The sequence below is a fragment of the Rousettus aegyptiacus genome, unplaced genomic scaffold, assembly GCF_014176215.1.
Source record: "Rousettus aegyptiacus isolate mRouAeg1 unplaced genomic scaffold, mRouAeg1.p scaffold_m13_p_16, whole genome shotgun sequence".
Lineage (NCBI taxonomy): Eukaryota > Metazoa > Chordata > Mammalia > Chiroptera > Pteropodidae > Rousettus > Rousettus aegyptiacus.
This window is the reverse complement of record NW_023416291.1, coordinates 14,664,739-14,680,061: the sequence shown is the minus strand read 5'-3', so window position 1 is coordinate 14,680,061 and position 15,323 is coordinate 14,664,739. Positions and strand designations below refer to the sequence as shown.

General features: G+C 42.4%; 1 protein-coding gene across 1 annotated transcript in view; it reads left to right on the top strand.

Moving 5' to 3' along the window:
* The window catches only part of SLC10A7 (solute carrier family 10 member 7), a 194,520-nt gene that overhangs the window by 130,375 nt on the left and 48,822 nt on the right, over nt 1–15,323 (top strand). Inside the window, exon 6 of the mRNA XM_016158894.2 lies at nt 11,463–11,498. Coding sequence (XP_016014380.1) covers nt 11,463–11,498 — 36 coding nt within the window. The remainder of the gene's footprint in view (nt 1–11,462; nt 11,499–15,323) is intronic.

The following is a 15,323-nucleotide window of genomic DNA, read 5'->3' as shown; positions in this document are numbered from 1 at the left end:
AAACTATGTTATTTTATCTTAAACATACAGTAGTTCTTACCGATGTGTGCATAGATTTTTTTTTCTTTAACTGTCAAAGTGTGTAGAAGTTGCCCTCTACTGGGGAACTTGAAAAATTATGTTGACATAGATTTTCAGTTCCTTAAAGACTCTTAGTTAAATTCATTGATGTGATTTACCAGATGGTCACTTCTCGCTCTCTGCCACCTTTTTGAGTTCCAAAGATAATTGAAGTGGTTAGCAGAGTACATTTAAAATATATATATCTGATTTGAATGTACCTACAGCTATTTCTGAGTAGAAATGCCTATTCCTTCTTAACAATGCCTTAGTGGCAACACCCAGTAGTGTAGATCCAGGAGCACTTGTGTGTAAGTCTTTGCTGAAACCCTCAGGGCAGTTAGTTAGATATAATCGTACAACCAAAAAATGAGTCACGACTGTGTTTAGCACTTCATCATGGCAATTTGGGGATAATTTTTTTTTTTAGCTAGCTCTTTTGCATTTTCCTAGGCCATAAGGTGAAATTTGATTACGCAGAAATGATTTAATCGTATTAAGTATTGAACTTTTATACCAAGAAAACCGCATGATCAAAACATGGCAAAGTCTATTGACCGACCAGTTCTGCTAAACGGAGAAGGCGGTGTTCATCCTCACCCATCCGCGCTTCTTCTGCCTCCGGGAATTCCCGCAGCCTGTGGGTAGCACTGCCCTGAGGAGGTTAGGGGTCTAGGACCCGTCGTGTTCAAACCCCAGTATCACACTAAGTTCTTCTTCTCCTGGCCACTGAGATTGAATAAAAATAAATATGTTATTAAGGAGAAGCCTGTTTAAAATAGACATTGTTGGTAAGGGCTGGGTCAGGAAAGAAGACTCCTAAAGGTCAGCCTGAATGTGAGACTCCTTCTGCCCCTGCCTTGGTGACGGTGGGAGGATACGTGGACAATGACACTCCCGTGACGAGCAGCCCTTCGCTGGGGACATCGGTTCATCCACCTTCTTCTCCCGACTGAAGCGTCTCTGAGTTACAGAGCGCGGGGCCAATTTGCTAAGCTGTAGGAATCACTCTGGCTGAGGAATATTATTACAACCAGAATAAATCAGACCATTGATGTATGAGAAAAGGCAAGTGGAGGGCAGCTGTCTCCACTCATTTTGTCCATCTTTACACTCAGTATTGATCGTCACAGCTAGACCTAGCAGCAGTGCGCGCTGTCATTTAGACACATCCGAAAGGAATGGCCGAGCTGTGCCAAACCCGTTCGTTTCACGTGTGTAGACACAGTCCGGTTTTTTTTTTTTTGTCCGTTTGTTGTTTGTTTATAATAAAGGTTTGTTAGGAATTTGAACACTAGTTTTGTTTAAACCGTTATTTTGAATGTCTTGTTTAAAAGAAAATCCTTGTATACTTTGCAAGAAGTTCACCCAAACACCCGAAGGCCTGTGTGGAAAGCGCCTTCCCCAAATCTCCCATAAGTCACTTTTCATCGCCTCCCTTCTCTGTCCTCACTGATGCTCACGCTGTCTTTCTCCTCCATCTTCCACGTCTCTACCTTGCTTTTGCAAAATTTTGCAAAAATGTTCTCCCATAGCCTTGTTGGCAATTAATGAGCCTTTTGCGGGGTCAAGGGGTCATGATTTGATTTCCTTCAAAAAACCCTTCTATGGTCCGTTCTCATTTTATGATCTATGGTTTTGCGTGCATGTGTTTGTGTGCTTTATCCGTACAGTTAGTAATATAGTGCCGAGGAACCGTTTTTAGGTCTTCAAATGTGAGTTTTGCTCGATTCACCTGGGTTACAGGAAGCAGTGTGGTCTCAGGAGCACAAACCTGGGCGGGGCCTCTGAGACGCTAACCGTGCTGGGCCTGGCGTACCCGCTAACTCTGAGGCTGCGTGCGAGAGACGGCGCCTCCTTGGGCCTCCGCTTTGCAACCTGTAAAGTGAGATGGTGAATCATTCCTAGTATCCCTTTCACCTAGAATTCTCCGATATCTCTAAATTCTCCAAACACTCTTCACTGCTACGTGGGCACACACCGGTAGAGACCATGGATTCTGGAGCCAGACTGCGATGCTCGCTTCCCGTTCTGCCTCTTACGGCTTAGGGATTTTGTGCAGTTCTGTCTGTACACCTCCGTTTTCTCCTCTTTAAAGTGGAAATCGTAATGGCACCTGTCTCCCAAGTTTGCTGAGAAGATTGAATGATTTAGTACATACCGAGATCACAGAACAATTCCTGACACATACAGAGAAGGCATTCAACAAATGCCAACTAGTCTCATTACTATTACAAGCATAAGGATCTTAAAGCATTTCAGAAAATGTGTGTTTCTCATCAAACGGATATGCTGGTCCCCGAGGGAAACATTTGGGGACACACATTCATGCGTTCATTCACTCGGCAAAAGCTTGGCGAGTGCCTAATATGTGCCACGTACTGTCCGTTACAGGCATCATGAGAAGAGTGTCAGACACACATTAAATCTGTTAGGCCAGTGGGTATTGCGTCCTCAGTGTCACTCTAGTGGCCTGAGAGAAGAGCCTGGGGCATCCTTGTCACATACTCCTCCACCGCTGGCAGATCGTATTGTGATCTTTGACCGTGTTTTAAATTTATATTATATTTTTAGTTGATTTTTTTTTCTACCCATTTCCTTAATATCTTTTTAAGTTTCCTACTTCCTCTTTTGCTCTTTTCTTTTTCCCTAACGCCTTTTCTTCCTTCGAACCGTCTCTTGACCTCTCAGCTTTTGTTTTTATTCCTTTAGCTCAGGTTCTACTGCCTGGTACTTCCTACAGCTTAGCCATTGTCTCTCTCTATACTCCTCTCTTTTCCCGATTATAAAATTGGGGTAATCGATTCACTTACTGAAATTTTAAATTAGATAATGTTTTCAAGGCATTTAGCACAGTTCCTAGTACATAATAAAACTTAAGAAACATTGGCTTTTGTTAGGATGGTGGTATTCGGTATCTCTGAAGCAGTGATTCTAAAGCAAGAAATAAGATTCAGGCCATGGGAGCCCTGGCTGGCCCTTGGGTTACATGGAACCATCCTCTCGACACTTTCAGAGAGCTGTGCTTCTTGTGTATAACGTTCGTTGTGCTACTAATAATCCCTAACAGGCTGCCACATGTATTCCCGGGGAAAATGCAGCTGCCGCACGTCGGATCGCGGCTGTGCGCCCACCGGGGAGACCCGCGGGCCCTGAGGACCCTGGCGAGTCTTTCCTCAGCCATGAAAACTTACGTCACCAAAAAGAAATGTTGACTTAATTTCCTTTTGCTGCCTGTTCAGTCTCTACAGATAAGAATTTTTAAGGAGCTCCTTTCAAAAATTATTTATTGCCTGTGAAATTTATAAACTTAGAAGACATTTATATGAAAGATCCTTAAAAAATACAGAAAATTCCCGCATCCTTCTTGCTTTGGGCTTTAATTGAATTTCGAGTTGTTTTGATCACTCTTAATCCTGATAGAAAAAAAAAAAAAAGCCAAGTTACTTTTTAATAGTTTTAATACAGGTCTGTGAGTTTATACAGTCTGAAAAGATTCACTTTTTTAGTTAAAAGTAATAAGACAAATCATGAGCTTCAACACTTTTCCAGCTTTAACATATATCACTACATTATTAGTAAGTAATTAGTAATGTACTAATTCTAATTAGTGATGTGCGTGGTATTGCTCTTCCACCTTCTTGTATTTATCCTTTTTCTCTCTTACAGCTCTGAATATTAAGACCCTAAATTCCCCACATTTTGCCTGCTTCATCCTTAATTTTCCCCTCCCCGCTGGCCCTTTCCTTTGCTTCCATCATCTTTGGCAAAGAGAGCCATCTTCGTATTAGGAATAGCAAAGTAAATATTGGCAAAAGGAAAATAGGCTCAAGACAAGCAGACATTATATGCTGGCCCAAGCAAATTACCTCGTAGAGTTCTGAGAAAATTAACTTCTTGAGACAGCCAAATTGCTATCTTTGACAAATCATAAGGAAAAGGAGTAGAATCAGCATCCGGGCATGTGCAAATGTCATTGCAAATTTCAAAAAAGGAAAAAGATTTTACACACTGTTAACTGGTGATTTGTTTTCGGTGCAGAGAAAAATCGAGAATTGGTAGTTAAGTAATGTGTTCTGAGCAGCTGCAAAGAAACAGGCCGTGACGCTTAGAAGCCCGCAGCGTTCACAAAACACCAAGTCCTTAAAATCCAAAGTTCGTTACACTTATTTCTTTTTCAAAAGTAACTGCTAATCCAAAACAATACTTTGGATCCAGGTCAGAACTATAGCCCTTGGGGCCAAATTTGGCCAGGACCATTGTTTACTTATTATCTTTGGCTGCTTTCTGCCTAGAACAGCGGAGCTGAGTAATGGCTGCAGTCTGGGTGGCCGGCTCAGCCTGGGATAATTGTCTGGCCCCATGCGGAAAAATTTGCCTACCCTGCTGTAGAGTCTGAATCAGTTCTTTTTAAACTTTAATTCAAATTAAAATTACCTACAAATTACATAGGAATCTTGTAAAAAGTGCCGATGGTGACACAGTGGGCCCGGGTGGGTCCGGGATCCCGCACTGGCGCCGGCCCACAACCACAGTTCAACCTGGTGACAACCGTAGTTCAACCTGGTGAGGGTCTAGTTTTCAAAAGAGCATTTGGCAAACTCCTCCACTTAAAAAGAGGGAGAGAACTATGAGTTGGAAGTCAGTTCAATTGGTTAGACTCTTATTTGAATCACAGCACGCAAAGATCGACGGCATCTTGGAGAGATGTTTTTTGGATCATTTGAAAATGATTACCGAATCATCACTTCCCTGCATAAGGACATTGGCTCTGTGATGATATTTGAAGGGAGTCTTTTTTTTTAGAAGCTTGTTTTTAAATGAGCTTTATAACGCAAATGTTTAGGTGACCGATAACAACAGGTTTGGTCTGCTGAACGTTTCCTCTATTGGAAGATAATTCCCCAGGTGTCTCTCAAATTTCCGTACATCTTGCAAGCAGGAACTGACTTCCCATGTTTCCCAACTATTTTTTCAAAGATGTTTGTCTAGCGAACCGCCTTGAAAGATAGAAATAGCATCTGTCTCAAAGGGCAGGTTTGCTTGCAGTTTTGGAAGATTAAGATAGTATCTTCCTCCAGAGCAAAGGGTAGGCCTGCTTTCTACCCGTTATAAAAGACTTGGGTTTCCTGAACTGTGTGTTCTCTTTCTGTAATGCACCCACTGTGTGCGCAGGCATCTGCCTGAGCCCATCTGCACCACTCCACTGAACTTGGGGTCAAGGGGAACTGAGGCCAACGTCACGCTCAGGCTGCTCGCCTGTTATGAGTAATGAGGGCCTTTGGCTCTGATCTAGAAGTCTCACTTCTTCTCCCTGCATCCAGGAAACAGCTGTAGACTAACTCGCTATGGTCAGAGTATGGTGAAACCCTCTGCCCTTTCAGAGTTTCAGAGACCCTCTCCCTTTAGTCACAGCACAGGTTTCCACTTTCTGACTTTATCCTTCCTCTGCAGCTCTTACCCTCATTTTAGTAAAATGCTTCACTTTGTACTTAATAAGGAAAATAGAAGCTCTTAAGTGAAAGTTCCTTCAGCTTTCTGACATCAAGCCTCCGAGTCTTGTCTTCATGGCTACCTAGTCTGTCCTCATCTCTCCTCGCACAGTGAAGAGGTGTCAGACTCTCCAGTCGAGGGTGGGACGCCTCCCCTGCTGCCGCCCCGGGGCATGGTGGCTGCAGCCCTTTTATGAAATCTCCATGCCCCTGCTCCCTCTGGTCTCTTTTCTACGAATTTTTTAAACCCTCAAGTTTGTCCTCTTAAAACACGGCAAACAAACAATAAAACAGTCTTCAGAGATAACCCCCAGAAACTTCACAGAAACTTTTCTGGAGTTTTAGGTACAACTCCACTTCAAAATGACTACAGTTTGTGCATGTTTAGGAGACTTTGGAATCCTTTAACCGTCAGCACCCATGATGTCTGATACAGAGGAAGCACTCAGCAGGTGTGTGTTTAATTACATGCGTGTCATTGAAACACGCCAGCTGCCATTCCTGCAGCGGGGTCACCACCGTCCAGGAAGAGATCCCGAGTTTGGCAGTGTGGTTGTGCTCCGGGGGACCAGTACCAGCTAGTCAGCGGGTTCTCCTCCGGAAGCCCTCCTCGGAAAACAAAATTATCATTCAACGTTTTTTTTGGCAAGCACAGACCCAGACTAGAGAGAATTCAGAGGATTTTTTCAGGTCGGTGTTATCTAGCTCGAATAGTCTGATGCAGCTGTCTTCGCTGGAGCGCACTGTGCCCGGTAAACAAACTAGATGCTCCCGTCAGCTCTCTTCCCCCGACAGAGCTGTGAACACACTGAGAGATGCTTAATTTCGGGAAGTCAGGCGCTCACTCTGTGAAGGCCGAGTTTTCAAGAGGAGAGAGCAGACAGACGGAGCAGGGGAAAGAGGCGCCCGCCCACCAATCAATCATCGCCTTCTTTCCCACTGCTCCTTCCTAGGCGCCTAATGCCCCCTTATTTCTTCCGTAAAGGTTACTCAACTGTATATTTCGACATCCATTTTTTAATTAAATTTACTGGGGTAACATTAGTTAATAAAATTATCTAGTTTGCAAGTATACAGTTCAACAGTAGATCATGTATATCTCATTGCGTGTTCACCACCCAAGGCTAAATTTCCTTCTGTCACCATATATTTGACCCCATTTACCCTCCCCTCTCCTGCTTTCCCTCTGGTCACCACTAAACTGTCATTCGGGTATGTGAGTCTCTGTCTGTCTTGTTCATTTATCAGATCATATTCTCGGAAGACCATATACCCTGATTATTTTGTCTAAATTTAGCTATCTCTAAAATACCCCATACCGTCCCTTTATAATTTATTAGTTGGGATATGCTGGACAGTCTTACTCATTACATATTGGTTCGACATAATTTCATTCTTGAGGAATTTTAGTTGGCATTCATCTTTGCACTAATATAAATACAAGGTTCAGAGTAAAGGAGTTGTCAAAGTATAATTTCCAAAAATTGAAAACTGTTTTACAGATGTGGAATGGACACGTCAAACATTAATTTAACTGAATAGTGAGGGTGTCAGGAGGATGGTAAGGTTGGTTTCCAGATTTTAGAAATGGGGTTATTATAGTCCTTCAGAAAAGCACGCCTAAGTAAGTTTGCTAAGTTAGAGATAAAACCGGCAGCAGCTAAAAGGACGTCAGGAGAGAGGGGGTGGGGGCAAGACATGCCCTGAGCTGCCTCCAGGGGAAGACAGGGCAGCAGAGGAAGTGGTTTGGGGTCACTATGAGGAAGAGCTTCGTCCTTGTTGGAGAGCTTCTGCCGGGGCCCTGTGCGCCTTGAGAGCAAGGACATTCTCTCCCGGCGGGTTCTCTGGCATAGGCGCAGCCGTCACACCCGCACAGAGCAGGCGAGGGAGCCGCACGTCAGACGAGGACTGGACCAGAGGAGATCTAAGATCTTTTGCAAAACGGAGACTCTGTCATTCTGCAAAGCTTCAAAGTTATTGCCTTTTAATCAAAAATAAAAAGCTCCCTTTCCAAGGTTTAATATTCAATATCCAGGAGACTGAAACCTAAGAAGTCAGTTTTAGTTATCTGTGTGATCACAATAGTTGTTGCAGCAAAACCTTTTGACGATAGTGTCTATTTTCAAAAAAATGATAATCCACTTCACTTTTGCCTTTTTTACAAGTCCTGCTGAGGGAAGTGCATTTACAGTTTTGTTGCTGTTTTTGTTGTTATTTGGGGGTTCGGGGTTTGTATTTTAATGCGACTAAATCTCAGTTTCTCAGATTTGACACTTTTTTTCCTTTCCACTAAAGTCATTGAAATATATTCACCCAGTCATTCACATCAGAGGTGTAAATGGATTTTCTGAAGGTTTTTTAAGAGGCAATCAAAGCCAGTCACTTTGCGACTTGACTTCTTCAGGTGTTGTGATCAGAAAGCTTAACACACCATCCCAGATGCTAGGATGCTAAAACTGTGTGTTGACCTTGAATCTTCAAAGAGGAAGGTGCCATCTTTTGCTAGAAGGGTTCCTCCACCACCTCTTGGTTTTTTACATCTGTATAGGATTTCCTTGGAAAAGGGAATCAAACTGAGCCTTCAGAGCCTGAGAGAAAATAACGTGTTTATTTGACTCTCTAGTTTCCAGTGATCGTTGCTGTTACAGTTAAAATTTTTAGGTCACTCTTTTTATCATTGATATTTGCAAAAAAAACCTGACTTAAAAAAAAAAATGTATCAGCCATGTCACATGAAGGCTTATTTCTCAGTGTGTTTCATGTCATCAAAGAGACACATTGAGTTTGAAGTTCTTCTCAGGTTTACTCTTAAAATGTAACCCTGAGGAAATAGATCGCAAAGATTTTATTTACACATTCAGAATCACAGGCTCTAAAGTCAGGGAGCTAGAGATTGACTATTGGGAGACAGACATTGCCTCGTCCTACCTCACTCAGTGTCTCGGAGACTCAGTTTCCTTCCCTAGGAGGTGGGAAATAACAGTACCTACCTCATAGGGGTGTTGTTGTGAGATTGTGTAAGGTAACGTACACAAAGCCCTCAGCACACCAGCTGACATGAGGTAAGTACTCCATATATAGTAGCTCTTATTTTCTTAGCAATAATTCTAACAACTTCACCAAAACTTATTTAGGGTGCTCTTGTCTGAATTAATGGCATCGTGGCTGACTCATTTCCTAACACAACTAAAAAGCAGGTTTCAGCATTATATAACAATTCATTCTTAGTAAATGAACTTGAACAGTAAATGAACTTTGGAGAAAACGATGAGGACTCTTGAATCCACAATTAGAAAATCCATCCTATTCGCTAGGAAATTTTTAATATTTTAGAAACAAATATCTTTGGAAGAACTGCAAAGAAACTGCCGTGTGCCGGTGACTGTCCACATGGAACATTCAGGCAGGGAGACCTGCAGATAACAGTGCTCCGCCTTCCAGCATAAGGTCATCTCTGAGAATTGATTGTCGACTTGAGACCAAGGTTATAGAGCAACTAATGACTACATGTGTGCCTGAGTAGAACTCTAGAAACTGCTGGTGGCTGAAATCTGCTAGAGTGAAGTGGGTTCTGGTTCAGGGTTGGTCAAAGCAGTCTTGAGCCCAGGTTTTGCCATTTATTTCCTGTGTGACTTTGGGCCGGTTGCTTGGCTTTTCTGAACCCCAGTTTCCACATCTATGAAATGGGGCTATTATATAACTTAACCCCTTCAAGAGGGGAGGTTTGAATTTTAAATGTGCGAAAGAATGCCAGAGCAAGATATCATTAACAGTACAGGTATTATGAGTAATTCTATTACAATTACACTGTCGCAAAGAAAACTAAATGGGCATCAGGAAGAACATGAGTCCCCGTATACTATATATGACACCAATGTGGCTTCAGCTCCTTGAATACAAATGTCCCCAGATTGGTGACAATACTCAACCTTCTTCCTTGGTAAAAATCCTTATCCTATCACAGAGATCATACTTTGTTCCTCGGAAGTATTATTAATGTTATTGATATCCCAAAATTAACATTAATATAAGTTTGTATTTTTTAAATTCGGATTCAGGTGAAATGATAGATAACAAAGGTAAAACTGGATACATTATAAGCTTAGTCAAATTCGTTTTCCATATACTAAATTATTTACCAACTCATTATACCCTCGCTTTAAGCTTTTGAGTAATTTGTCATTGTCGCTGGGATCAACTGCAAGCTCCCTCTCCTGGCCTGCAAGGCCTTTGGTGATCTGGTCTCTGACCCCCCTACTTTATACTTTCCTTCATACCCTGCTCAACTTTTTATAGCTATGTGAATGCCCTTCCCTCTTCCTGCAATACTTCTCCCCCTTTCTGCTGGGTAAAGTTTCCATTAATTCTAATTAATGGAGCAGTGCCTGGTACATATTTATAAGTGGACATTCAATAAACATTTAAACAAATTGACTTGAAATCAGATGCCTCCCACATAGGCTGAAACAGGCAGATATTTTCATTTTCACATGACCTTGTAAAGTTTGAAAGTCCTCCTAAAGTCTGAATATATTCCATGTCATTGAACGACAGTAGCTTCTAAACATTGTTTTGGCATGTTACACGTTTGGCTCTCGTAAATGTGCCGATGAGAATCTGTTTCAGAGACACCAGTAGAGTTGATATGCTACATGTTTTAATAAGTAGATATTAAAATATAACACTTAAATTAAAATATCGTATTCCCTATTGCCAATTACAAAAGTGTGCACAATAAAGAAGCATTTATTCTATCATTTAACAATATAACAAGCCTGCGTGCAAATACTCACATGTGGATTATGCTTAAGAAAGTCATAGTAGCAATGTTCATAAAAGGTAAGCCATTTCCTCTTGGGCCACATTCAAAAGAATTTAATTATGGTAATGGCAAAAGGACTTTATAAAGGACTATTTTCCCCTAACGTAATGAAGTGGTACCATACATAGGTCCTGGGCACAACATACCCTCTGTCTCTGTCACACAACACACACACACACATACACACAAATGTACACACACTCACAGACTCTTTGGAATTCTAAAGCTCCAAGTAGAATTCATTAGTAAAAATATGAAATGCCTTTTCTTGTATAAATCATAATGAAATATTGAGAGATAAAGGAACAACTAAGGGGCAAATAATCATCTCCTGCTCTGCACTGAAGCCTGTCACGTTAACTCCCAACTCAAACACCTAGATTTAAAGATTTACCTTCAAGAAACCGAAAAGCTTGTATCCTGCTTCATTGACAACAGCCTCAAACTGTTTCTTGTCATCACAGAAAACAAATCTTTTGCTCCTTCCCGCCTAGGGGAGGCAGAGGGACTGAGGTGGTCCTATGTGGCTGAATTAGATGAAAGACTTGCCTTCCACCACGGAGACACGGAGTCTAATCAAGTGAAATGAGTTTTGAGATCCCGGCTCACTTCCTAGGGGAGATCAGTTCGCATTACAAAACCGCGACATCTCATTCATCACAACTGATGTGGTCTTTGCTCAGGAGAGGACCCCAACTGGGACCAAACCACCTGTCTTCTCGTGGAGAGGGGCACTTTATCCAAGTTAGAGTTGAAAGCCTTGGAGTGGGAAAGCGTGCCAGCTCCCACCCGAGTGGTGCATATGCAATATGGAAGGCAACTTAAGTTTTACAAAGGGAAGATGAGTTTAAGGAAGATTGGTGGTTGTAGTTTTAAAGGTGCCAGATTTGAATCTCTGGCACGTACTAGAGATGCCATGGCATTGTGGCGGGGAGAGCCAAGATGGGGGCTCCCCCTCTTTTTCATCTCCTAGGTGTTATTAAACAGAAGTGAGAAGGATAAGCATTTTCATGCCTCAGAGTTTAGAATGGGAAAGTGTCCTGATATTCATGCTGGTAAATAACCATCATCTCTTTTATTTCTTTCAGGGCATCATTATAACACCCCTGTTACTGCTGCTTTTTGTGAGTATTTTGATGTTGTCTCTAACATCATTTGTTAAAACCATCTACAATCCTTTAGGAGGGGTCATTAGAATAAAATTGAAATTTGAGTCCCTTTGTACGACTTTGCATCACATTTGAACTGTACCATTTGCACTGTAGTAACAGTGGATACAAAGACTCTGTAGACTCATGATCCAAGGACCGCATCAGGACCCAGTTATTAGGCTTCTGACTCCTGGCCGAAGCATTAATTATTACAAATTAATGACCTGTGACATAGGTCATAAATGTGCTGCTTTTTTTCTTTTCTTTTTTTTTTTTTCCTCTTTGGTAAAACTGGAGTGATTGCTACTGATCCAGTGTTTGATAGAAAGAACCTTGGGCCAGGGGAGCAGAGGAAACTTAAGTGCCAAGGCCGGTACCGATAGAAACTGGTTTCTCCACTTAGGGGAATACTGCCTCGATTTTTTTCATCTGTAGAATGGGAAACAATAATACCTACCCCAGTTCGTCCCCGAGGGATAATGAAATGTGCTTTAGAAATAAAAAAAAAAAAAAAATACAAGCTACTGGTTAACTAAACAAAAATTCTTCTGAAAATAGGAAATGCTAATTAACTGTCTTGTTCCTTTTGGCACTTAGCATATGAGAAATTAGATGAAAATTATAATAGAAATTAATGTTATCTCATGCTGAGAAAAGCATATGTAATCATGAATGATACTTAAAATATTTTATGAACTGTGCATTTTTCATACACACATCTCCCAAATATAAATTACTTCACTCATCATTGAAATGGAGTGGGATGCATTTCTGGGAGCGAAATGTAGCTGTTTGACTAGCACTATTTGTCAGTGAGTTAAAACTATGGAGAAAATTTATTTAATTATAGTGTAATTACCCAAGTTGGAATTCAATTAGAGTAATAGAGTAAGGGACCTCATTTCTTACAAGCTATGTAGGAGGTGGAAAGGGAGAGATATACTACTCAACAATTAGATTCTGCATCTTTCATGACAGACATTACCTTCAAGTAATAAACCTTAGCCTTACCATCCCTTCTAAAATGCTAGCTCCATTCTGACAAGGTAAGAAGAGTCAAATAATCAGACAACTTCCCTCAGCATAACAAACCTCATTCATTTGGACCTCACCAATTCAGAACTTTCAGTGAGTCAACTTGAAACTGAAGTGAATATTGGTCTACATTCATTTGGAATACAGACTTGGTATATACCTACCTGCTCAGTAGGTATGAGGAACTAGGATCATCCCTCAGTGTTTTTTCCAAGATCTGGGTTCTCAATTTCCCAGGTGCAGCCCTCAATAAGCATGGGATGCAGGCCAGTCTGAGGTCCCCACTGGCAGTGCGTCTGAGGACTAGTATAGAGCCAGGCATCTAGTGAGTGTATAATAAATGGCTGTCTAGCCTAGGTTTATGCTATCACAGAAGAAAAAGAGAGTGGCATCTCTTACTCGTATGACTCTTAAGAAAATCAGGGAGAAATTGCAGTTGCAACTAGAGTGCTGAGACCTAGGGTAGCACTTTTTAGTATCTTAGAGGCTAGAACCGCTGGGACTGTTTCAGCTCGTGGCTAAAGAACCAGATGAGTACTTTTCTCCATCTCTTTCCCATCGAGGTTTTCTCAGCTGATTAACAGTATGGTGTCATGCTACTGCAAGATTTCCCCCACTCTTAGACCCATAGACTTTTGAGCTTTGGTTGGTTCGACATTTTCAAATAAAAGAGCAACAAGAATAGTGAAAGAGACTCCAAAACCCTCAACTTAAAAGTGTAATGCTTCCCTTCTGAGCCAACTGGGCTGTCCCAGTAGATTTAATGGCATTGTCACACAATAGCAATAGATACTCTGATGTTATATGACTTTAAATTGCATGCACAGTATATGACTTTTTTCTCTTTCGGTTGTTGTGCATTTTGCAGATAATGGGAATTGCTTAAAAATTTGGGTTATCAGGCCTCGTTTACTGACTAGGACAAAAACTGAGCAACACATTCCATAAAAGATGTGGGTTTTTTTCATCTACATTCCTGTTACAGGTTGAATTGTGTCCTTCCAAAAGATACGTTAAAGCTCTAACCCCCCAGTATCCCAGAACATGACCTTATTGAAAATGGGGTCGTCGCAGATGTGTTAGTTAAGATGGAGTCATAGTGGTGTGTGTGTGTGGGGGGGGGGTCCCGTAGTCCAGTGTGACTGGTGTCCTTACAAGAAGAGACATCAGAGACGCACAGGGCGAACGCCGTGATGGAGGCGTAGACGAGGGCGATGCATCTCCAACCCTCGGAGCGCCAAGGATTGCTGGCGAGCGTCAGCAGCTGGGAGAGGCGAGGAAGGGTTCTCCCCAGCAGATCGCAGAGGGAGCGTGACCATGTTGATTGAGGACTTAATGGTTACTGGGACCGTGAAACGATCTATTTCTGTTGTTTCAAGCCACCCAGTTTGTGGTATGTTACAGAAGCCAAAGAAACTAATATAGCCCCTGAAAATTGAATTGTCTTTTTAAAATCTTACCTTGAAAATGGAAATTTCTGGATATTCAGGCACAGTAGCTAGGAAAGCCCATTTTTGTTGATGGCATTTCTGCTCCCTGTGTGCTTAACCTCTGCTCGGGATGTTCCCTTCACCATCTTGCTCCAGCTGAAACCTGTCGTCTGACTCGTGTTTCTGCTGCGGGCATCTTTCACATCACTGAGCCTTAAAATGTAGTAAGGTGCTTTCTCGCACCTCATTACCAATTCCAGATCACTTCCCACACCTTCTCCGTGAACTCCCCTTGTTCCCTAGAAGGTTATGCCAATACACCTGCGCTACCTAGTGCCGCTCCTCATCCTAATTATCAGTGGAACTGCAGGCCACTCCCTCCGGGTCCAGAAAATGTTAGCGCCTTTCCATTGTCTTTTCTAACAATACACTTGGATGATTTCTTGCCATTTTCAATATTTACATAGTTGATCCTCCCAGAACCCTGGCCTCTAAATTCTTGACCTCCTCTCCGGTGAGATTGCCCTCCACCTGATCTCAGCCACCCACCCCTGTCATCAGACCCTCGGCTTTATGACTGCCAGTAGCGGCATCCTTCTATAACATCCTCTCGCATCAACAGCTCCCATCTTTGAGACTTATTCCCCAAATCAAAAGTTCTTCCAACTTGCTGGAAACTGCCCATTTATTTACCTTATCACCTTAGCAATGCCTCTAACTAACCCACCCTCCCTCAGTGCCTTACCCTCACGTCCCATCTTACCTAGCCTAGATCTCACAATCCGTCATCGTAATTATTGTGTTGCATATACCATCAACCGCCTTGCTCATCCCCTAGTGCTTCACGCTGGCCTGGCAAAACACCGAGCCCGCTTAGATTCAACTCTGTGACTCGCTGCTGTGTACCTGCAGACGGCCAGAGTACACACGCACTGTCATGCTCGCTGGTCTCATTTGGAATTCATGACAACTAACGGAAAGTGAGCCTGGCAATCCTCCTACCCTCTCCTAATTAATTCACACTCCTGCTCTCTAGAAAATCATCTCGCACCTTCTCCTTGCCTTTCAAATCTCCAGTTCCGCTTCTCTTATTTCATCTCAACTGATGCAGAAAGGAAACGAGCCAATGAAGAAATTAGAAGCGAGCAGAGGAGTCTTACAGGACCCCGCTGCCCGCGTCTGTGTCCTGCAGTTTCTCTCCTGCGTCTGCAGACAGACCGCCTTCGCTGCCGTCTCTGCCCGGGCCCCCGGCTGCCCCATCACGTGCTGCCTGCTTAATAGCACGAGCCACACAGATTCCCCTTTCTCCTATATTATCACATTTTCTATTTCT